Genomic DNA, 25,014 nt, shown 5'->3' on the forward strand with positions numbered 1-25,014 from the left:
CCAGATACGTGTCACCTTTTCTAAGGGATGCGCCTACACCCATATCAACAGTTTAGAAAGAAGATAAAACACAATGGTCCTTTATTTCCTTTTTGGCTTAGATTTCTGATTTAGACTTGTTTCTTCAAAATATTTCTTTTTATAATAATCATAAAACTATTATAATGAATATATGAATATATAGGTACTGAATTTGATATATATGTATATTTAAAATAATAATATAATATAATATAATAATTGTCACAATTCTAGGCTTTGCTAAGATTCTAGCCCCTGTAACAGTGATATGTTGCCTCAAAGGGATTAGTATATGTGGGTACATGACCCTAGTTCTTGTTCAGAGTTTCTTTTTTTTTTTTGGTTTTTCGAGACAGGGTTTCTCTGTGGGTTTGGAGCCTGTCCTGGAACTAGCTCTTGTAGACCAGGCTGGTCTCGAACTCACAGAGATCCGCCTGCCTCTGCCTCCCAAGTGCTGGGATTAAAGGCGTGCGCCACCACCGCCCGGCTTGTTCAGAGTTTCTTAAATGATTCAAGGGTTCTTAGAATAATCTATATCCTCTATGGCCACTGAAAAGTAAAACTAGAGCCAAACGTGGTGACCTTCTAATCCTAGCTCCTGGGAGGCCAAGGCAAGTGTTCAGAGTCCAGCCTGGGCTACGGAGTGAGACTATATCCCATACATTCAACAATGACGATAAGAAAAGAGATAAACGGGGCCACTGTGGAGATCCAGGCAGTGGACAAGGCAGTCGGCACAGTGTGTCCTTTCTATAGTCACATGTGCAGTGCTGCCAGCGAAGGAAGTGCACAGCTTCCTTTTTCCCGTCAGCCAGGACCTGCCAGAGAGGTTGATATAGGAGGTGGCACAGCCCCAGGAGGAAATAGAGGTCTCGCTTTACGTCCATGGCTCACATCCACTACCATGGTCCATAAGCCTGTAAGGTGCATAGGTAAAGTTGCTTGCTTAGTGTTTGAAAAGTGAATTGTCTTATTCCTCAAAATGAATAAGTCGCCAGCATACTTCTGAGGTTCAGTGCAGCTGATGTGATAATCAACTCACACTGGGTAACGCCCGCTGGCAGCTTGTCAAGGACAGGAGGAGCTAAGAAGCACGAGGTTTGGTGGGGTCGCGGGGGTCTGGTCCACAGATCGGCATGGCAGGAAGAAGAGTTATTGCCTGTGAGTCACCACTTTCAAAAGCTGATGTTGTCTATGGCTTCCTTCTGCAGCCTTACTAACCCTCTTTTTGCCTCTGGAAGTGGAGGTCAACAAGGGGTATCCCGGACCTTTTTGTTACCTCCCAGCCTCCTGCTGAAGAGCAATGGGAAGAGCCCAGCCAGACACACCCTGAGGTGCCCCACTCGGGACATCTTCACTCCTAGCCTTGCTTGTGCCCAGTCCCCTGCTGCATTTTCCTGAACTGTCCATTTACTAATAAAGCCCTGCTATTCTTAACATATTCCAGGCCTTAGCACAAAACACAGACCTTAAAGAACGCTTACGCAGAATCCATGCGGAAAGTATGCTCCTCGACCCTGCTGTTCCCAAGTCGGGGGACAACCTGGCAGAGGTGGGTAGGTTTCTCGTCTGGTAACTGTTCTCTGCACCTGCCGCCCGCCCACCCCCAGCGCCCTTTGTCCAGTTGCATAGCCCCCTGCTTCACCCCCTTGAGTGGTGACCATGCTCCTAGCCTCCGCTGGCCACTGCCGCAGCCCAGCTCCGGCTGAGCTCTTGGGATTCAAAGCCTTGCTGGCAGAATGCCGCTCAGCACACTCTTCAGCTGCCTCTCGACTCCTCCTTTGTGTCTCTACCTCATTCCCTCTAAGTGGCATTCTTTTTACTATGTGTTACCTGAGTGTGAGCTATAGAAAGACAAGTGGTTTTCCTTGTCATTTCTGAAGAAACTTCAGTTTCTGTGACCCACGGTGTCTGGTGCCTTGCCGGCTTCTTGTGTTCTGCAAGAGCCATGCTAGTCTTTGCCACCCTTGTCCCTTCTCCCTTCTTCTTCCTGCTTTGTTCTTTCCTCTGTCAGAACACAGCTCTATACTCCTAGGGGAAAAGGCGCTGCACTACAGTCAAAATCCATTGTAGGTGAACACACATTAGAAAGGCCTTTTACTGAGATGCAATACAGTTCAGCAACTTAGTGGTTGTTTACCTCTTGGACCCTAGTTCAACCCACAGACCCGCGATACACACACACACACACATACACACACACACAGACACACACACACATACACACAGAGAGAGAGAGAGACACACACACACATACACAGAGAGAGAGAGAGAGAGAGAGAGAGACACACACACACATACACAGAGAGAGAGAGAGAGACACACACACACACACATACACACAGAGAGAGACACACACACACAGACACACACACACATACACACACAGACACGCACACGTGTGCGCACACACACACACACACAATGACGTCTTTGCTCAAGGCTTGGTACTTTTGCCCCAAATGGTCCTTTGAATGTGTTTAAAGTGAGCAAAATACATGTTTCAGAAAAACATAGTGTGATCCTTGGAAAATAAGGATGGATAGAAAAGGCAACAGCTGTTTATATGCATCTCTGGTATTTGGATGTCTACCCCAGATGTGTAAAATTCTCCATTAACAAACCGGTTAGATTTCAAAAGAAAAGTAGGGAAACAGGCTGGGGAGACAATGCCATCAATACAATGCCGAGGACCCGCATCAAAAAATCCAAGTGTGATGGAGCATTCTTGTGATCCTAGCACAGGGAGGGAGGGACCGCTTTATGGCTGAGGCTCTCTGGCCAGCCAGCCTGGCCTCCGTGGTGAGGGTTAGGCCAGTGAAGGTGGGCACAGGGCCAGGGAAATGGCTTAGGGAGTGAAGGCTCTTTCCCTCAAAGCCTGGAACTCTGCGTTGGATCCCTGGTCCTCTGACGTCCTCATACATAGAGTTTACAAAAGAAGAAAAAGGTAGGCAGGGCCTGAGGCACAAGGAACGACACCCACAATTGTCTTCCCCACATACACACAGGTGAATACACACACCCTCTCACACAGCGTTTGCCACGCATCCATACACACGGGGCAGCAACAAAGGGCTGGTGTTCACATCTGTAAATGCTTTGTTGCTCTCATCTCCGTTTCCTTAAGAAAACCCATGCACAGTCCTTTCTCTGTGTGAGCTGAGGATGAAGGAAGTTGAGGCCCAAACACCCAGGTCATTTGCCCTCTTTGTAGCACAGACATGCAGACAGGACCACCGCACCAAGCCAGAGCGACACCCTTATGGTGGTAGCTGAGGATGAAATTCCTCTGCAGGGACACTGCTCCAAGAGACCAACCCTGCACCCTACGCCAACGGCCTCGGCACTTTAGGCCTGAGCCTCTTCACCAGCCAGGCTTTTCAAGTGAGCACATTAGTTAACACAGTACCCAGTCTTTGCCATGTCTGGCCATCACTGAGCGTGGTTTGCTGCCAGGCACCATGGCATCTCCAATGGCGTATTGATTTCCAAGCCATTCTTACCTTTTGTTTTTGTTTCTGTTTTTTGTTTCCTCTGTGTAGCTTTGGAGCCTGTCCTGGAACTCGGTAGATTAGGCTGGCCTCGAACTCACAGAGATCCACCTGCCTCTGCCTCCCGAGTGCTGAGATTAAAGGTGCACGCCACCAGTACCCAACTGTTCTTACTTTTATAATACATATTATTATTTATTAACATGTTTTGTGATGAACTAGATAACCTTCGCTGAGCATTTATGAGCCCACATCCACTGTGCATCATTCAAGATGTTAGTGTTTTGAGAAAAAAAACCCAAAGCCCAGATCTAGAAAAATGTACATTTTGGGACCAGTTGCAAAAAGGGATAGCCAGAAAGCTGAAACGCTCTGAGCTGTTGAGGACGGTGCCACCCCACCCAGCCTTGAGCGCCCCTTCCACTGTGTTCCCAGTTGAGTATGCCCTTGTCTCATTTGTTTCCTCTTTCAGGGAGTTTCTATTTCCCCTGGTTTATCCTTTTTTCTCCCCACGGAGTGACTCAAGGCTAACTTTCCCAGCAAAGAAAAGCCATTGTTACCTTCAGGAAATAAGAGCAAGAAATAAGAATGACCACATAGACTGAAAAAGAACACCCTAAATTGTGTGTGTGGTGTGTGTGTGTGTGTGTGTGTGTGTGTGTGTGGTGTGTTAACTTTAAATTTTCAGTTACTTACAAAATTTAAAAACATTTATTTATTTAGTGTTTATGTGTGTGTGCGCACATGCACATACAGATATGAACCACAGGGCACGTGTGGGGTCATAGAGCAACCTGCAAGAGTCAGCTCTCTCCTTCGACTCTGTGGGTTCTGGGGATTGAACCTAGGTCGTGGGGCTTGATGGCAGGTGCCTTTATAGGCTAAGCCATCTCCCCTGCCCCCGGGTTACCGTTTTTAGGAGATTCCCTCAGACACCTCACAGCAGATTGGCAGTCCCCAACACCAGGTTCAGGCCAAGGGCGTCCACTGTTTTCCTACTTCTGTTGCCCTCTTAGGGCTGCACAAAGGAGCTGCTGGTGTTGAGCCTGGATACTGAGCCCTAAGATCCCCTCTTCATAGAATGACCCCCTCAACTTACTCAAGACACTCTTACTATGCATTCATAAATGACATGTTAGTATCACCAGGGAAATATTAAAGATTGTACTATTATTATTATTATTGATTATCTTATGTTACTTTGGATGAGCAATCAAAGGGCAAGTGCTCTGTGGGAATCATATCTTTTATATCTAACTGGCATTTAAGAATGAGCATGATAGTGACACGTGCAGTCACAATACTCAAAAAACCCTGGCAAAGGGACAGCCTGGAGCCAGCCCAAGTAGATGGTGAGTTCCAGGCCTGTCTAGGTAACAACGAGACCCTGTTCCAAAGAAAGAGATAGATCCCAGTAAGGCGCATCTATAACTTAGAAAAAAACTAAGAGAAGATACTTAATCCCTTTATGTTATTTATATATGGGTTTCTTCACTTTGTTTTCTATGTTGTGGTCAAACACTGGACGTTAATGTTCAGACTTCCTACCTTGCCTCTGGAGAGGGGGTAGCAGTTTTATTTTAGAAACAGGGAAACTAAAGTAGTTCAATTCCTTCCACTAGAAACACAGCTTACAGAATCAAATCAGGATTTAAATTCACAACTCATGAGGCCGGAGTGTGTGTTCTCCCCAGTTCCACACCTCTGTGTAAAAAACTTTGCTGATCCTGGAGACAGAGCTCTGGGAAGGTCCTCTACTTCGCATGAGTGGCCACACGGTGAGGGAGTGACTGTCTTGGGCATGGACATGGCTTGATATTTCTCCTTATAAGACATAAATAAATGGATAAGAAAGGGATGAAAATCCAATGGAAAGGCAGACTATTCGGTAACTTAGGTCAGCACAGCTCTCAATGGTTTGAAAAGGAGCTCAAGTTTTCTCCCGTTGTGTGCTAATATCCAAGCTAAATATAAACATTGAGAAAAAATGATTTGAATATTTATCAAACTGCTAAAATAAGGATTTCCTAAACTAGGGAGTAATAATAATTTTCAAAAGAAGTATTAACTACATTTCACTCCTTTTATCGAGAAAATGTTTAAAAAGTGAGAAGGCACATTGAAAAAAAACTTAGGAAAAATATCCTCAGTGAAAATGATGATGGGCTTATATAATGCTGAATACATGACAGTATTTTTAATCTGTGAACAAAGCTCAAACAATACCAAGTAGTTTAAGACACTCGGGAGGCAGAGGCAGACGGATCTCTGTGAGTTAGAGGCCAGCCTGGTCTACAAGAGCTAGTTCTAGGACAGGCTCCAAAGCTGCAGTGAAACTTCCTCGAAAAACAAAAACTAACAAACAAAAATTTAAGACATTAACAAACAGTAGGCCCAGATAATTTACACTCTCCAGGCGTACATAGTTATGGGGTTTGCTTCAGTGGGATTTAAAGAAAGAAAGAACCTTTTCTTATCCAAGTCAGGCTTGAGGGATTGAACTGTAGGATATGATGGAGGCAGCGTGAGGTTCTCTTCCTGGTGAGCGAGTATTGCAGTGTGTGCACACGCCTAGATGGTGGAGCTGACTGTGCACCAAGGCTCTGTCTAGAACCACTATAAACCTGCTCACAGCTTTGCATTTCCTTGTTATAAACTAACAAGGAACGTAAGTGTCCTCTGACTCCCCTTTTGTCCCACTGCTGGTGCCACTGGACAACAGGGTCTCATCTATGTGACTGGAGTCTGTTCCACGGGACACCTCCTGGAGGCCTTGCCTGTAGCTGGCTTGCTGTTGACTAGTTTTCCTTATGTTAGTGGAGTACAATCTCAAACACTGACACAATAGAGAACTACGCAGCCCGGGAGCGGTTGTGTGTTATCATTATCAGCGCTGTGCGCTGGGCATAACCCCATCTCCTGTACTGTTGAGCAGCTAGACTCAGGCTCATTCACACCTGCAGCTCCACAGATACGAGTCACATGACACTATGCTGTTGTGACATCACTAGGGGACAGGAGTTCTCCGCCCTGTTATAATCTTTCGTGACACTCGGACAGAAGTATCATTGGCACGTGACCGTATTTACAAATCCGCAGGAGAGCAGGAGTTCAGAAGGAAGCCCCTTGGAACATGTGTCCTGGCTTTTCCCTCAGTAATATTCTCCTGTTTGCTTTCTCATAAAGAATGTTCAGTCTTATGAAAATGGAAACTCTTCGATACAACCGTTTCCTAAATTGTGGCGTTAAAGAAAACAGGTTTCTTAAACATCGAACTAACTAATAATCCCATGTTTATCATTTGAAACATTTTCACTTCTGGAAATGGTTCTGAGAAATCATAAGGTATATATGCAAAGGCATGCGATGATGCTCCCTAGTTCTGCAGTCTGCGGATGACTAGCGTTCTAATGCAGGGAACTGAATTGCCCCTCTGTAACACACAAGTAAAATAAAATAGCTGTCATTTGAATTTCATTCTCTCAGAGACTTCTTCCTGGCCTGGGAATCTGTGCACAGATTCCCACACATGATATGTACAATCTGATCCCTTCTTAAAAACAAAACAACAAAAGCCTGGCGGTGGTGGCGCACGCCTGTAATCCCAGTACTCGGGAGGCAGAGGCAGGCGGATCTCTGTGAGTTCGAGACCAGCCTGGTCTACAGAGCTAGTTCCAGGACAGGCTCCAAAACCACAGAGAAACCCTGTCTCGAAAAACCAAAAAAAAAAAATCCAAAAAAACCAAAAAAACAAAATCAAAACAACAACAAAAAAAAACAAACAAAACTACATAAACTTTTCCTAGAAGTGTGTGTGTGTGTGTGTGTGTGTGTGTGTTTTAAACGGGGTCTTTCTATGTATCTGTAGTTGGCCTGGAACTCACTTTATAAACCAGACAAACCTAGAACTCATGGCAGTCTTCCTGCCTCCGCCTTCTGAGTTCTGCAGTCACAATAATGAGCCACCATGCCCAGCTACACCAGTATTTTAATAGAGAAAAATATAGCAGTATAACAAGTGATTGGGTCTTTGGAGGGATTTATTTATTTATTTGCAGTTTTGTGTTTTTATTTTTCGAATACACACTGTTTTTATCCGAAGAACACATTACTGTTGAGGAAAGTTATTTTGATGCAATTTGCTTGAGAAAATTTAATTATGTTTGTAAGTAGTATGATTACAGTTATTACAAAACCAAAGTGCATGAATAAAAAGACAGGAGAGTAAATGGCCAAAGGCTTGTAGCGTTGGTTTAGCTTGATGGGATTTTGAGTTTTCTCCACCCCTTCTTTTTTGTACTTATTTTTTTTTTGTAATATAAATGGCAGGTAGACAGCCACTCCTGAGCTGCAGTGAGGAAATTACTGTGCTGAGCTATGTACCTATTTTAGTAGATAAGATCCTGTGGTCTTCAAAGGGCTGTGCTGGAGGGCTGGTGCTACTGCGTCCTGGTGTTTCCAGTATGAACTCTTCAGTAGTTGCTAAAAATTGTGCGACACCAAAATGAGGTAGGGGCTAGAATCCCAGATCTGAAATGTTTCAAAGCCCAAATGTTTTGAACAACATAATATCACACATGAACAATTCCATATCTGACCTCATGTGACAGGTGTCGATCTAAAATCAACTCCCTGAAAATATTCTAAAAATATCCTCAAACTACATGTATACGAAATGTAAGTCCATGTTGACACTTTGGCCCATCCCTGAGATACCTCATTATAGTTTTAAAAATCCATTTTGAAAGTGAAAACACAGCTGCACCCAAACGCTTCAGCTAATGATTTTCAACGGGAGTTGTTTTCAGCGTTGCTAAGTCAGGAAATCCTTTTGCTCCACCAGTCCGGGAGGAGGAAGCTAGAGCAGGTATGTGTGGTGATGAATTAATGAGAAGCAAAGTAAATAAATCATGAACACCTCTGACCATCAGCGCCCACGGGAGATGCAGGAAGATTCTGGTGCCTGCATGCACATTTAAGGAGTCCTGCTGGGCGCTGCAGTACCTCAACTCAGCAGCCTTGTGCCTGCATCTTTAAAGGAGAGAGACATTTACTTCTTTAGGAAAGCAACCTCCTACTATTCATGGGTGAAATCTCATCGACACGGCTACCTCAACATGACCTGAGCCAACACAAGAAACAGGACACCTAAAGAGATGATAGAATGGCCGAGGGAAAGCTCGTGGGGGCCTCAACCCTAGATAAAGAACTTAGCCTACTTAGAGGTGCCAGGAGCAGAAGGATCCCAGAAAAGAGGGGGCAGTTGGTTATCCAACATCACGGGGTTGCCCTGAAAACACACAGACAACTAATGATATGCAGACTGGGCGCGTGCACACACACACACACACACACACACACACACACACGCAAACGACAACAGTTAAAGAAAAAGCCATAACTTTGAGAGAACAAGGGGAGTACATGGGAAGGGTTAGAGGAAAGATGGGGGGGGAATGGCATAATTATATTTTAATTTAAAAAACTATTTTAGATAAAAGGAAAACAGCTGCCACACTTGGAGATCTTTATAGGGGACAGAGAAAGCTCACTTTTGGAGGCTGTATACAGTATTTAAATCCTTACATTGGGCTGACGTAGAAAGACTCCAAGAGAAGAGACATAGAATTCCCTCTGTTCCTAAAGTTAAAAGGACCCACTGCTGTTTATCAGTTAGGAAACTGCTGAGGCCTTCTGTCCCAGTGGCTCTCCTTGGGCACAGCATATATAGATGAGCAGAACTCATGAGGCCTTTGGGTATATCAGCATCTGCCTGAACCTCTCCTTTCCCCTAGTTCAGTGACTCACTCATCAGATGGATGACAATACTGGAGCCACCCCAGCAGGCCAGTGAAGTACCTGAGCTGACTAGGGACTCAGGAGTCCAAGGAATCACCTTGTTCTAAATCTGTCCTCATCAAGGTCTAGGTCGCAGGAGTCAGAATTATGGTCTCCTTTGCCTCCACTTCCGTCACGCAGTGTCTGATTATGGTCACCTTCACCTCCACTTCCGTAGCGCAGTGTCTGATTATGGTCACCTTTGCCTCCACTTCCGTAGCGCAGTGTCTGTCTGTTGGTTCTTTCTAATGTGTACAGGCCCACGGGTCAGAAGCCTTGGCTAGTCTCCATGTTCGTCTGTGATTGGCTGAAGGCTTTATGCCGATATTTGCTTGATTCAGTGAATGGGGTTGGAATTTTACTTGGAAAGCACATCCCCTGAGTATCCTGGATCCTTCTTTATGAGTTTGTGGGGGGGGGGACCCGAGAAAAGAGCAGAGTATCGTTTTGCTAAATTACAGAGTCATACCCAAGGCCTGAGGCTTCCTTCCCTTTGAGAGTCATTATCCACGCCTCCGTGAATAAGGAATGATCTGCCACCATGGGCACCTCTGGACCAAAACACAGAGTTTATTTAAAAGATTCCTTAGAACCAGCCTGTTGGTCTCAGAGTATACATTGGGACCCCCTGCTTGAGATCAGCCATGCGTTGAGGAAGAGTTTAGACTACAAAGAATCGCCCTGAGTGGCAGAGAATATAAGAATATGATTCAGTTTGGAACCCTCCTCGTCCTCCCAGGAACAAAGCTGGTTTGTGCTTGAGGTTTGTGGCACGTGTCTGCACAGTGTTCATGCCCATAAGTGAAGCCTCCTTTGGGGAGAACTTGGTTTCCCATTTTATTCTTCATGAGGCTCACTTCTCCTTTGAAGCGACCTCTGCTTCGTGCCACCCGTGTGCATGGGCCTGTGACCCGGTGTTTGTACAATTAAATCATTTGTGTGTTTTGTTTCCATTGAGACTGTTCTAAATATATGCAATTTTCTTTCTGTTCCCCCACTAGGAAAACTCCGGCGACGAAAGCCGAGCCCTGGTGCACCAGCTCTCCAACGAAAGCAGGCTGTCCATCACCGACTCCCTTTCCGAGTTCTTTGATGCCCAGGAAGTTCTGCTTTCTCCTAGCTCTTCAGAAAACGAGGTTCGGACACTGTTCTCAGTCATCTGCCCCCCCATTTCCTTTATGACCTTCCCCAAACTGCTCAGTAAAGATTTGTCAACAAAAACGTTAGACTCCCGTGGCTCCTCCGCACCATTACATTCCGAGGGTCTGCTTGTAATGCACCCCAAACACAAAGTGATACCATACACTGGAAAAATGTGAAATTCAAGGTGTTGGACTCTTGTTTCAGTTACTTTGGCTTTTTGAAGCTTCCCATTGCTAGTTGTGAATTCTACCTGTTCATTCACCTGCTTTATATCTTGTGTTTTTTAAAATCACGTTAATTTATGTTGTAGATTTTATATCATTATTGTCGGATATGTTTATTATGTTAATCTATACATATAAATGTTTTTAATTGATGCATACAAGCATACTTTTTGGAATAGGGAAGCTCCACAGAAATACAATATAAATTTGTGTACTAATTCCTATAGAAGAGTCTTTTCACGAAGAGTTCACAAACAAGTTGCTTGTTCCATTGTTCAAGTATTAACATGTTCTAGAAAGGCTGCAGGGTAAGAATTTTTATGATGACAACAGTAACCTTTGAGATTTTTTTGTCTGCTTATTTTTCTTGTGAGAACCAAGAATATCTAAGAATGTCCTCCCTCCCTCTTTTCCCCCTCCCTCATTGTCTCTTTTATTCTGTGCCTGGGATCAAACTTGGGTCCTTCACATCCCAGGCAAGCACTCCCCCTGCTCTTCCAGCCTTAGCAGTTTGTTTGTTTGTTTACTGTGAGCATTGTCCAGGTAGATTGAGGGTGTCTCATGAAAATAATACCCCAAGTGATTTCTGTGGATTTGTAATGTGAGACACAGCATGCTTGGTCATTTGGAGTAGGGTGTTTTGAAAGACTGACTCTCTCATTCTCTCTCTCTCTCTCTCTCTCTCTCTCTCTCTCTCATTGTGTTATCTCTTCTTTCCCACAGATTTCTGACGACGATTCCTATGTCAGTGACATAAGTGACAATCTGTCCTTGGACAACCTTAGTAATGATTTAGACAATGAAAGACAGACCTTGGGTAAGTGTTACATTACAGGATCTCTGGAAGCCTGTGACTGTATGTGCATGTGTGAATGAGTGAGTGTGTGTGAATGAGTGTGTGTGCATGCGTATGTGTGTGAATGAGTGTGTGCGTGCGTGCGTGTGTGTGAATGAGTGTGTGCGTGCGTGTGTGTGAATGAGTGTGTGTGAATTAGTGAGTGTGTGTGTGCATGCGTATGTGAATGAATGAGTGTGTGTGTGTGTGTGTGTGTACATGTGTGTAGGGCTCCTGGGCTCCTGTCAACCTTAGGTATCATTTTTCTGGTGTTGTCCACCTTACTTTTTGATACAGAGGCTAGGCTTGCTGCCTGATTGCCCAGGGATCCTCCTGTCTCTGCCTTCCAAGTGCTGAGATTACAACTGTGCACCACCATGCCTGATTTAAAAAACAAAACAAAAACAAACAAACAAAAAAACAATGTGTCCATTGTGTAGCCAAGCATTTTCTCTGTAAGTGCGACATAGGATATGGTGTTCTTCTTCAGGTACTGAAGTGCTGCTGTAGCTTAATAGTTCAATAGGGCATGAGTAACTGAAAAGTCTAAGTGATAGTTAGCTTCAGATTGCTCAGAAGAATATACTCCTAGTCCTCCCAGGGTATCCTAAAATACCTCTTTACTAACGCTTGATCCTAAGAAGGAAAATGACGACCAAGAACGGTATTTCAGGGACTGGCAAGAAGGCTCAGTGGGTAAAGGTGCTTGCTACCAAACTTAGCAGTCTGAATTCGATTCCTGGAACCCACAATATAGGAGAGGACTGACACCCACAAGTTGTTCTCTCTCACATACACACACACACACACACACCACCCTTACACTGTGGCACATGACTGTCCAATAAATAAATAAATAAATAACATGGTTTACAAAGAAAGGCATTTGATGATGTGAGTCTGAACTCTGGGGTCCCTGGACTGTTGCTCTACTCCTAACTTGTGACTTCAGGAAGCAGCATGGTCAGGTTAGGGAGATGCTCATGGAGTGAGTCCATCAGGTCCACGGTCTTCTGCACAGGTCCCTTAACATCAGACACTCCCAGTCTCTGTGTCTGGTTACTCCCCACTGAATACTCAGAGCACCATCAACCACCCATTTTCATATCTACACAGAGGGCAAGACTGTGCCGATCCCTTTATCTCAGGGTCTCAGCTCAGCAAACGTTTCTGAGCCGTGCGGATGGGTTATCTAAACACCTCAGAGCCACTGCTCTGAGGGCTCCAGAGCCAGGTGGGTGACCCCACCATCTACAAAGCCTCCATTCAGTATCACCCTCTGGAAGGAAGAGCCTTCGTGTACCCTAAAACCCAGTGAGCTAAAAGTAGAAGGTCACAGATAGGAATGCAAGTTGTTTTCTAGGAAAACAGAATGAAAAGGGAAATGAAGAAACATCACCTGCCCCCTTGCTGAGCAGTGAGTGGGATGGGCACTCAAATGGTGCTCCAGCTACAGAGGAGGAAGGTGATATGTGCTGAGGCCCCTCCCCCATCTTCTGGAAACTTTAGGGATGGAATCAGGGAAGCACGGGGTAAACAGGATACAGAGGTCAAGTTGGGAAGAAATGACTGATCCAGGACATAGACCACAGTTAGACTGTATCAACAGCAGCTGAGATGGGCATGGAGGTGGTCAGGCTGCTCCTCTGGCTTAGTCCGTGGCTGAGATGACCACAGAGGTGATCAGGCTGCTCCTTTAGCTTAGCCCATGGCTGAGATGATCACAGAGGTGGTCAGGCTGCTCCTCTGGCTTAATCCGTGGCTGAGATGGGCATGGAGGTGATCAGGCTGCTCCTCTCTATCTTAACCCATGACTGAGATGACCATGGAGGTAGTTAGGCTGCTCCTCTGGCTTAGTCTGTGGCTACTATGGGCATGGAGGTGATCAGGCTGCTCCTTTAGCTTAGCCCATGGCTGAGATGACCATGGAGGTGGTTGGGCTGCTCCTCTGGCTTAGTCCGTGGCTGAGATGAACACAGAGGTGGCCGGGCTGCTTCTCTAGCTTATTGCGTGGCTGTTTAGCTCAAACACAGCACATACTGGACAGAACTTCCTTCATCTGAACTTGAGTACCAGAAACACATGTCCCCAGTTCTCTGTAGACTTTCTCTGATGGTGACAGGGTTTCTAGACATCTGGAAAAGACACCTGCAGAAATAACCTTCATGTCCTACAACTCAGTTTCCCTACTGAGGAGAAAAGAGGGTCTGTGGGTGTAGCTCAGTTGGAAGAGTGTTTACTCGGCATGTGCGAAGTCCTGAATTCTATATCCAGCACCACATATGGTGTAGGAGTTCCTTCTGCTTGTGTGTTGCTTTCATTGGTTAATGAATAAAGAAACTGCCTTGGCCTAGTTCATAGGGCAGAACTTAGGTAGGTGGAAAAGAAGGAGCTGGATTCTGGGAGGAAGAAAGCAGAGTCAGAGGGAGAGACATCATGGAGCCACCAGAGACAGATATGCTGAATCTTTCCTGGTAAGCCACTGCCACATGGCGATATACAGACCAATAGAAATGGGTTAAATCAAAATGTGAGAGTTAGCCAATAAGAGGCTAGATATAATGGGCCAAGCAGTGATTTAATTAATACAATTTTTGTGTGGTTATTTTGGGGCTAAGCTAGCTGGTCAGCCGGGAAGAACAAGCGGCTCCCCTCCTTGCAACATACGTAAAGTGAGGCATGATAGTGATCTCCTGTAATCCCAGGATTAGGGAAGTAGAGGCAGTAGGATCAGAAATTCAAGGGCATTCTTGGCTACAACGAGAGTTCAAGTCCAGCCTGTTGGCTATGTGAGACTCTATCGGGCAAGAAAATGAAAATGAAAACAGCCAAACCACCACTCTCCAGCTATTGCACTAGAATCCCCAGAGCACACGGCACTTGGTGTTCAAGGTACTTCTTACCAGTTTCTCTTCTTAAAAAAAAAAAAGCACAGGTCACGTGGAGAACCTGTTGCTGTGCTGAAGAAGTAGCTGAGACTATGAGCTGAAGGGAATCCTTGAGCCTGAGCCCCACCTCTATTCCTTGTTGGTTATGTGTGCTGGCCCCTCCTCTCTGCCTCATTTTCTCCACCTATAAATGGGGATAGTAATACTGCTTACTTCATGACGTATCCTACAGAGGAGGAAGAGGAAGAATTCCGACATCACAGAGTGAAAAGCGGAGTTCGTACAAGCCGCCAGGAGGGTGACTGTGGTAGCCACCTTTCTTCAAAATGTTAGACAAGTATATTCTCAGTTTGCAGTTTGGGGCATGTATTTATTTAACAGTGTCGAGATTGGTGCATAAGCATGTGCTCCCCTACTGAGCTACACCCTGCCCCTGAGCTTTGGTATTTAATTGCTCAAAATTCTCTTGCGAGTTTCAAGCTTTCCTTCCTACACTGCGTAACTGAGCGGGAGAGTGAGTCCTTGCTTGGGAAGGTTCTACTCCTGGATTACTCCGCATGGTGAAACACAAGCAAAAGCTTCCTGGAGTCAACCAGAGTTCTTTCCTTCCAGGTCCTGTTCTCGAAAGTGGTGGGGAAACCAGGTCCAAAAGGCGGACCTGCCTGCCAGCGCAGGGCCCCAACACCAGTAGTGTCAGCCTGTGGAGCATCCTGCGCAACAACATCGGGAAGGATCTGTCCAAGGTGGCCATGCCAGTGGAGCTGAATGAGCCGCTGAATACCCTGCAGCGGCTCTGCGAGGAGCTGGAGTACAGTGAGCTGCTGGACAAGGCTGCGTGCATGCCCAGTGCCCTGGAGAGGATGGTGAGGACCCACTCGCTGACATTGTTCTTCTGAGCCATTCAGAGCCCAGGGGCCTAAAGCCCAGGCCTCATTTTGACTGATCCTTAGAGATTGTTGTTTCTCAGAAGATAGCCCTTGCCTTCCCGTGTGCAGTTACCTCAGAGTCTGCAAAGGGGCCTCCTGCAGCTGGTGCCAGGGGGCGGGTGGCTCTGCTGTTTTTGTGCTTGCTCTTTCTCTGGAAGCTTCCATCTGATGGTTCTCAGAGGCTTGGCTGGAAAACATGGCTTTAGGCTGTCTGTGTTTATTTTTACTACCCTGGGTGGACAGAATTTAATTTCTTGAGCTGTTTCTCTCATCCCGAGTAAATTTCCCTTGAGAATGTTTTTGTTTATTTCTGGAATTGTCCCATTCGTTCCTACGTTTTTGGAAAAAAATCATTCACAGAGAGTGATTTTACACCATTACATCAGAAAATGACCCCCACCACCACCTTTTCTTCTCTCTTATAGAGTTATTTAAATAAACAACTTTGTTGGTAAAACTCTTAAATATTTGTTATGAAAACTGTTCTGGCTTCCTTGAATGTGCCCTGGTGATCAGTCAAGCCCTTGCCTGCGTCGGGAGCCGGGGTTTCAGTGCTGACTTCTCTTGTTATTTGCTGCCTGGCTAAACTGGAGGAGTGTGCCCTTGGGCTTCACGGAACTAGCCAATGACACCCCCACCCCCATCTCCCCCCTGTCCCCCCACCCCTGTGACAGAGGATGCAGACCCCTTTAAACTCTACCCAGCCTGCAGTTCTCAGGCTCAGTGAAGCTTCTTAGGGCTGGTGATTTGGAGATGAATGGGAACCTCAGCTCCTGACTGGAAGAGACAGCCCCTTGTTGTGCTGCCTGAACTCTGGGACCCTCTTAGCAAAGAGATTTCCTCTCTTTTGATGCTCATGATCATATGATTATAAATGCAAAAAACACCAGTTGAGATTTTGCCCTTTTTGTTGAATTTCCCCAGAGAGTGTCTGCTGGAGACAGGGAGGCAGGAAGCTTCTAAATCTAATGGGGAAAGTCAGCATTTATGGTGCCTTGCCTCAAAGGGAATGATTCACTTTGAACATGAAAATATTCTCTTTTGGGGGGCTTTGGTTTTTTTGAAACAAGGTTTCTCTGTGTATCTTTTGAGCCTGTCCTAGAACTTGTTCTGTAGACCGGGCTGGCCTTGAACTCACAGAGATCTGCCTGCCTCTGCCTCCTAAGTGCTGGGATTAAAGGCATGCAACCAAGGAAGATATCTGACGTTATATCTCTCATTCCTGTGAACATGCTTACACACATGCACTTGACACACACACACACACACACACGAGTTATAGATGACACTTATTTAAGTGTAGCAAACATCATAGGATGTTCAGAGAAAAACGCTGAAACTGTTCCTATCTGGTATTAAAAAGAAACCTCCACGTTACTACTTTGATATAACTTTGAGGGGGCAAAACAAAATTCAGACAAGGGATTCTGTTTCCGTTGAGGCTCTGAAGGAGACTCTGAAGAACATGCTGAAATCTGCATGGTGAAGTTCAGAAGATTTTACTAAACCCATGTGTATAGTTTATTCTCCCTCCCCTCCTTCCTCTCCCTCCTCTTCCTCTTTCTTCCCTTCTCCCTCCTCTTCTTCCCCCTCCTCCCTTGCCCTCTCACACCCTCCTCTTGTCTCCTCCCCTTTCCCCCCTCCCACACCTTCCTCCCCACCGTGCCTCTCAGTTTTCCTCCCAGAAAGGCAGGACTTCCAAGTGGTCTAGCCTGTTGCTCTGTTGCTTCTCAGAGTACAAGGATGACTCCCATTTCCTTTGGAAAATGTGAGTTTAAGTTTTCAGGTTTCCACAATATCAATCAATGACTAGTTAAGGGTGTTGTGCACATTTCTGAACTGGAGGGGGCATTTTACTTCCCTGTACTCTTTCGCCATCTGCCCTGAGACCCCAGTATTGTGATTTCCAGCACTGCCCGGCTGCATGGAGAGGATTCAGCATCGACTGCTGTGGGATGAATTTTATCACCTCATTCAAATCATGCCTTCCAGATTTCAGACACCAGGAGAAACCAGCAGTTTAAGCTGGTTGATTTGTCTCTGGGCCCAAATGAACATTACTTAAACCTGCAATTGTAAACCCAAGTTGGTTGTCTTTAAACCAAAGACATAGTATTGTCTTTCTGAAATAAACAATAGGTTTTACTTCTCATGACACATTTCTTGGTGACACAGAAATAAGCTCGTTCTTTCCTTCCGCTCGCAGGTATACGTGGCAGCCTTCGCCATCTCTGCCTATGCATCCAGCTACTTCCGAGCAGGCAGCAAGCCATTTAACCCGGTCCTTGGAGAAACGTACGAATGCATCCGACGGGATAAGGGCTTCCAGTTTTTTGCCGAGCAGGTGATGTGCGCCCTTTGTGTTTGTTGAGAGAATCGCTTGTGCCTGCTATTAAATGCGCTTTTGAAATATTTATTTCCCTCCTTTCACTGGCTTCAAAAGGACTGAGATAATTACGGGCTTGGCAACATAAAGCCAGGATATGTTTTCTCTGCGTGGAAGCCAAGCTAGCACCCACACCACCCTGACCTCCCTAATTCTGAGCACCTGTCTGGCTACAGGCAGCAGCAGCGGCAGCGTTCATTCTCCTTCAGATCATTAGCAAAAGGAAGTGCCAAGGTCCAAGCCTCTGCCCAGAGTGTGACTTAGAGAAAAAGTGTGCCCAAACAGTTGTCACTACTATTCTGAAGCCCGACTGCCCCTCCGAGTGGGCGCGGCCATATCAATGCGATGGTCTAGATTTTTGCTTAAGAGAAATCACTTGTGTGTGTGTGTGTGTGTTATTCAGAACAACGATGTATGTCTCTCTCTCTTTTTTAATGTTTACTATGTGCCTGTTTACTATTGCGTGTGGCTCAGACCCTGCAGTGGAGTGGGAGGCAATGGGGATAGACAAGAGTCCCTATCTAATGAATGAACATGTTGTCCTTGTGTGACCTAAGAACCCTTAGATCCTCCCACACAAGGTAGCATGGAAGGGTCAGGAGCCAAGCGGCTCGCATTTGAAGCGCAGCTCTGCTTCCTACAGGCTGTAGAGCTCAGAGCAAGTGGAGGTGAGGCCATCATTTGTGTCTTCTGTGGTTCTAGAGCAGGGTCTGATCACAAAGTATGACTGTTCAGTGTGCATTGAAGAATGAAGAGCCCATGTGTTTGCCAACGTGGAACACCTCTTCAGCTAAAATACATTCTGCGCCTTTAGAATGATGCAAACCGCCCTCCAGGAGACCAGCCATCATTGCTTTGATAGATTTCTCTCCCAACTCCTAGAAAACCGAGGATAAAGAGGGAATGTGGGTTACTAAATATTCGTTCTCTTCTGGTTATTTTTGTCAGTGGATTTGCATTATGGGGTCTGGGAAAGAAGACGTAGTGAACTTGGCTTTTCTTTTCTGCGGTGCCCCCCCCCCCGTCTTTCTTTCTCTTTGAGATAGGATATTACTACACATCCAGTCTGGCCTCAAACACACATTCTTCTTTCCTCGGCCTCCCCAGTAAAGGAATTACAGATTCACCATCACCACACCCAGCTCCCCAGAAACTGGCGACTGTGATGTTTGTTGAAATGCCATACAGACTGGTCATGCCTGCCTGCCTGCTGTCCAAATGTTCAAAGACCTCAGGCAGAGAATTCAAGGCCACTCTTGGCTTCCTAGAAAGTTCTAGACCAGCTTAGGCTGTGTAGTGAGATGTGGTCTCAAAAACAGACAACAAAAAAGCCAAAACCCAGAACAATGGTGTTCCCTGGAACTTTGAAGAAAATGATTATCCAAAAGCCCCCAAGCGTATTGCCAGTGGCTTTCCCAGGTGAAAACGAAAGGTAAATATTGCTTAATATGGGGAGATGGGAGCTAAATCGGTAGTTATGGGATCCAGTAATCTGTCTGACTCAAATTCAGCTGGGTTATTTAAATACTGAATCTAAAGTGGAATGAGAATAAATTAAGACATGATTTGGTTGCCATGGTGTTAGATGCACTTTTGTGGGGGAAAAGAAAAAAGAAGAAAATGAAGGCCTGAAATAGCCCCAAACTTCAGCTGGCACTCGGAGCAGAACGAAGAACTCTCAGGGAGAGTGGCATGAGCCGTGGAAAGGTGAATGGCAGTCCTTGGGGTCCTGAAGGGGTGGCGCCAGTCACAGGGTCTGCAGTACATCTACTGTGGGACTCAGATCGGAGGACCAGGGCCAAAGAGCAGGTGCTCACGCACCCAGAGAGATCACCAGAGAGCTCCAGAGAACTTAGTCTTTGGCTCCGTGAATCCGATCCCAAAGTAAACAGCAAAAAATGCATCTGGCCGTTTCCTGCAGCATAGGATGTGCCCTCTGTTTGCTCAGCTTGTGGCGTGCGTGCGGCCTTGAAGCCTTGCAGGAGTGACTTAAGTCCTTGGAGCCTTTGTCTTTATCCAATGGGAGTGGCAGTACTTGGCTCACAGGCTGTAGGAAGGCATAAATGAAAGGGTCCTGTGACGATAATGCTCTTACACCAAAGAGTGCATGGTTAATGGTTATTGCCCTTATATTTAGAGAGGACTTTAAAATACCTTTAAATAAAGTATGGAGAGTAGTTAAAGAGGAGCCATGAGAGCCCAGGAAATCCCGTAAGATACGTGTGTGTCTCTCTGCTAGCACCGGAGGCTGAGTGCCTCCAGTGACGCAGAGTGAGTCCTCAGGCCGCCGCCTGCCCGTGCTGGTTTGCTGTCATTATGACCACTGGTCCTGGTGCCAGAGCATCTGTCTGGGTTTTAGCATTATGGCTCAAATTGCTGCTTTTAGTGCTTGAGGAAAAACTGAGTGTCTCGGGACAGAACTGGGATGCCCCCGCTCTGTGCCATTACTGCGACTGAGGTGGGTTTCCCCACTAGCAACTTACTTGGGAAGCAGGATTATTATGATCCCAGGAGAATATGAAGATGTGTCTGCCATTACACACGCACACACACGCACACATACACGCACGCACACCCTTTCTTTCTGTCCTCTTTCACCCTTACCAGATGACGCACTTCTGTGAGGCCCCCTACCATAGCATATCTAAGGAGCAGCATCCATTTCCTTTCATGTTCATACCTGCTTGTGTGACTTTTCTGCTTCTGGCCCAGGTCAACAAAACCCCCTCCGCACCACACTTACCTCAATAGGAGTAAGATAGAGTTTATTCTGGAACTAAATATAAGTGACCATGTCTTAGAAACAGATTTCGGCTGTCCCAAATTCCATATTCCAACAGGGTATTTGGCAGCAACAGAGCAAAGCAAGTCATAAGATCTCTCTCCCTCTCCCTCTCCCTCCCTCCCTCCCTCCCTCCCTCCCTCCCTCTCTCTCTCTCTCTCTCTCTCTCTCTCTATCTCTATCTCTATCTCTATCTCTCTCTGCATACGTGCGTGTGTGTGTAATTTTATCCAAAAAAAGACATGGACTGAAGTCCTATGTATCTCCAAGCTAAAGGCCAAAAACAGTTTCCTCCTCCTCCTAACTTTGCTAGCCAACCATCTGTCACAGGAAGAGTGTTGGGTCTCCTTCCTCCTGTGACTCAGTTAGTAGTGCCGAGCATGTGGCTGTCCATGTCGGTGAGTCCCAGGAAGTGAAGTGATTGCTGCTCCCGAGTTCAACTAGACCAAAGCATCTTTCTCCGTATTATCGCTCATGGGAAGAGTCATGATGACATGTTGCAGAAGCGACTCCTGTGATCAGAAGCCATTTCTTGTCACATTATCCTCATCCCCATTGACTGGTAGTTTTGCTTAGCGCTTTCTGCCGCTAGAAGGTGTGATCACACTTGATCTCTAGATTGCCCAGAGTGGCAAGCCACCCAAAAGTTAGCTACCGCAAAGAGACCAGGGCCCAAACGAGCAAGCCTTCCTACATCCCAGAACCCATTCCTTGCCCTCCACTGTCCTTTCCCTGCACTCTTCTGGGGTCATGTTTAAAGTTTATGTATTAGGCTCACAGATACCAGAATTGCTGACCATGGATGGGAGAATAGCCTTTGTCTATATTGTTCAGGGCACGGGACTACAAAAAACAAAAGAAAAAACAAAAGAAAATGAAGAAACAACAACAACAAAAACAGCAACAACACCCCTTCCACACCACACTTACCTCAACAGGAGTAAGACAGAGTCTATTCTGGAGCTAAATATGAGTGACCATGTCTTAGAAACAGATTTCAGCTGTCCCAAATTCCATATTCCAACAGGGTAGTTTGGCAGCAACAGAGCAAAGGAAGTCATAAGCAAATGCATTAGGTAAAGGGGTGGGGCCAGTTCCCTTGCTCTTGGGCCCTTGGCTCCAGCTCAACCATGTTGACAGCACCAGGGCCAGCTCCACTGCCCAGGCAAGGTTCTCTCTCTCTCTCTCTCTCTCTCTCTCTCTCTCTCTCTCTCTCTCTCTCTCTCTCTCTCTCTCTCTCTCTCCTCTCTCTCTTTCTCTCGCTGTAGGGGGCATGGGGCTAGGGTCAGCTCTCCTGTTCTCATGCCCTCAGGACTGGCTCACCTGCATCCAGGACAACAGGGTTAGCTGTGTTGCGTTGTAGCTGGTGAGGGGCAGGCCTAGCTAGTTCTCTGATTCCCATGACCCCAGTGCCAGCCTTCTTGCCTGCCGGTACTTCTTTTGGGTCTGTCTAAAGGCAGTTGGCTGAACACTGTTAATCAGCTGTAGTGGTTTTAAAAGAGCACACCTGCATTCCTATAAAATGTGTGCATACTTCCTGATATCACAAGATCCCTCTAGTTCTTATGGATGGTACCCCACTCCATTTTATTGACTTAAAAAAATTACAGACTAGGCTCGTGATGTTTGTATTCAGTAGTTTGGTTTGGTATTTCTACTTGGGGGTCCCATACACGTAGCAAGTTCTTGATGGCAGCTGTATTGCCCCCTCCCACATTCCATGACTCCTAGTCCACTCCAGTGAGACATGTCAGGTAGGTACAGAACTGTGATTGGAGGAGGGGCGTGGCCTTATTCCAGTTCAACCATATGCAACCCTATGATTTAAAATTCAGCTAGACTATTCTGAGAGCGCTCTCATGGGAGGAAGGAGGAGAATAGAGGGCTTTGTGCTCCAAAGTATTGCCCAGTAGTTGGGCTTTCAAAGCCGTTGACAAAGAGAAGCAGGCGGTTGCTTTGATTATAGGAGTTGCGGCCTGAAGATAGTGAAAATTTCTCTCCAAAACTACAGAAAAAAGCAGGGGCCTTGTCACGTCAGACAGCACATGGGGAACTAAGACACATCAAGCGACAGCAGCGTCCCACCTCCTGCTTCCCATGGCTGGGATTTCAGTTCATTGAGTAATCTGAAGGTGTGGATGCTATTTCTGTCTTTCTCCACTTTCCTGGCTCCGCAGTCTGTCAGTTAAGGCGGTGGCAGGATGCCTGGGAATCCATCAGCCCCGCAAGCTCTGCACAGGGGGTGGTTTACAAAGCAGGATTCTCAGCATGGGTGAGGCCAGGGTGGGCGAGTGGGTGGCTGTGGGCTTGTCATTGTCCGTTACCTCCCCCCATCCCTTCTTACACACCTGCTCGGTCCAGATAGAAGTCCTGAGTGGTTAATATCATGTGTCTGAGAACAGTCCAGCTACTTCACACTTTGTTCCTGAAGTCTACACACCACCGATACTCTTTGCTTTGCTGATTTCTCTCCATGCTGTGGTTTGGGAAATTCGACCTATCTGGTTTCATCCCCCATGCTGTTCATAGGAAAGACCTTGAGTAGACCCTCCAGATAGAAGATAACCTCGGCTAAGAGCCATTGAAATCAGAGAAATTTCTGGACGCACACTGCCAGCATGGCTGGTTTTCCCATGCGTACCGATCTGTGAGAACAGTACAGGGGCCTGAGTGCCACCGAGGTAAACAGATGGAACACAGCCTCCATTTTGTAGTGAGCGGCTTGATTGGTGGGTAAAACGAGCAATGGCGCCCCCCAGTGGCAGCCTCCATTTCAAGGCTCATCCCTTCTGGGATATAATTATCTACTCATTCAAGATTGCTTGTATATATTGATGATAGTTTTTTCTTTGCGAGCATGTGTGTTTGCAAGTGTGCGTTTGTGCGTGTGTCTCTGTGTGTGTTTGTGCGTTCATGTGTTGGCAGGTGCATATATGTGAGCCAAAAGAGAACTTCATGTGTTGTTCCTCAGATACCGTCTGTGTGGTTTTGCTGTTTTTCTGAGGCAGGGTCTCTCACCAGCCTGGTACTCATCAAATAGACTAGGCTGCCTGACCAATGAGTCCCAAGACCTGTTTGTCTCTGCCGTAGTGCTGGGATTACAAATGACAGCCAGCATGCCCAGCTTGCTTGCTCCCCGCCTTCCCTAGTGTGGGTTCTGGGTCTGCATTCAGATCCCCGCACTTACACAGCAATGGTGCCGTGGACCGATCATCTCCACAGTCCTCACACCTTTCCCCTCTTGGCACTCGATAAACTTTCTCCGATGGCTATGGCTAGTTCTGCTTTACAGGCACAGTATTCTGAAGAATTCTCTCCGGGGCCAGTGAGATGGCTCAGCTGGTAAGGGCACTGGCTTAGGACCTAGGCTCCATCCCTATCCCTAAGACCCACAGTATGGAAGGTGAGAACCTGCTCCCACAATTTTTCTCACCTTCCACGTGGGAGCCGCGGCACAAGAACATGTGTACGTGCATCCCACACACATGCCCGATAAATGAGCGAATAAATTTTAAACATTAAAAAAAGAAAGAACTCTCTTGGATTGACCATATCAGTGACGTATGGTTCGGTTTTCTGAGCCCTAGGGGACTTCTCTTTGTGTTCTGTTACTTAGGAGTGGTGCTCCAGAACCGTGACACCGACAACTTGGTTAAAATGCTTGCAAGTTTTTTCATAGCTGAGGAGAGTGCAGACCTCAAGCAGCCCTCTTTTTATTTTATACTGTTCAATTCATGCCTGTGTCCTCACCACTTGAGGCTGGCCACGCTCCCAGGAAAGCTTCTGGAGGCTTCCATTCACAGCTTCCTTCCCACCCACCCAGAGGAAGTGGGAGCTGGCTACGTCAAGACTGTCCTCTTGAAGACACACTTGTTCAAGCTGTAGTATTGCCCCGGTGGCCCCGGCTCAGCACGAGGGGAAAAGCAGTGGCTTTCCAGCCATAACATTTCCTCAAATTATGTTTTTTGTCCTTTGTCTCCATCAGGTCAGCCACCACCCACCGATCTCCGCCTGCCACGCTGAGTCGGGAAACTTCGTTTTCTGGCAAGGTATGTGCTGATCCATGTGGCCTCCACTTTCATAGCATTGAAGATTTCATGTTTTCCGGAGATTGCTCAGTCTTGCCAGGATCAAAAGCAGTCCCTGAGTCGCTCTTCAGACAGTGTCAGTCCTCCTGATGCGTGACCCTCTCCCTCCTGAACAGCAGCTGACATGTGCCACATGCTCATTGTCAGTGTGTTATTTTGTTTATTCTTATGGATGCTACGGATACAAGAGATGGGTTCATTTTTTTGCCTCTTAAGAAATTTCCTCCGTCTTTACCTGACCTGTTCCTGGGGCTTTTCCTCCATCTTACTTTACAACGTCTTGACATGCAGGGGTTGCAGCAGAGTGTAGACAACACGTAGGTCTCTTGCTTTTTAAGAATTTAAATTCTGTTTCCAAAATTACATTTGGCACCTCTGAATTCTATTCATCT

General features: G+C 46.3%; 1 protein-coding gene across 5 annotated transcripts in view; it reads left to right on the forward strand.

Moving 5' to 3' along the window:
* Osbpl3 (oxysterol binding protein like 3) overlaps nt 1-25,014 on the forward strand; it is a 176,727-nt gene that overhangs the window by 131,412 nt on the left and 20,301 nt on the right. For 3 of the 5 annotated variants that reach the window (XM_057766014.1, XM_057766005.1, XM_057766024.1), the window contains 6 exons: nt 1,469-1,573; nt 10,352-10,486; nt 11,441-11,534; nt 15,053-15,303; nt 17,573-17,710; nt 24,520-24,583. In XM_057766014.1, coding sequence (XP_057621997.1) covers nt 1,469-1,573; nt 10,352-10,486; nt 11,441-11,534; nt 15,053-15,303; nt 17,573-17,710; nt 24,520-24,583 — 787 coding nt within the window. The remainder of the gene's footprint in view (nt 1-1,468; nt 1,574-10,351; nt 10,487-11,440; nt 11,535-15,052; nt 15,304-17,572; nt 17,711-24,519; nt 24,584-25,014) is intronic. The other 2 variants (XM_057766032.1, XM_057766041.1) reach the window with 1 other exon arrangement.

This window comes from Chionomys nivalis, chromosome 1 (assembly GCF_950005125.1).
Source record: "Chionomys nivalis chromosome 1, mChiNiv1.1, whole genome shotgun sequence".
In the NCBI taxonomy this organism is placed as follows: domain Eukaryota; kingdom Metazoa; phylum Chordata; class Mammalia; order Rodentia; family Cricetidae; genus Chionomys; species Chionomys nivalis.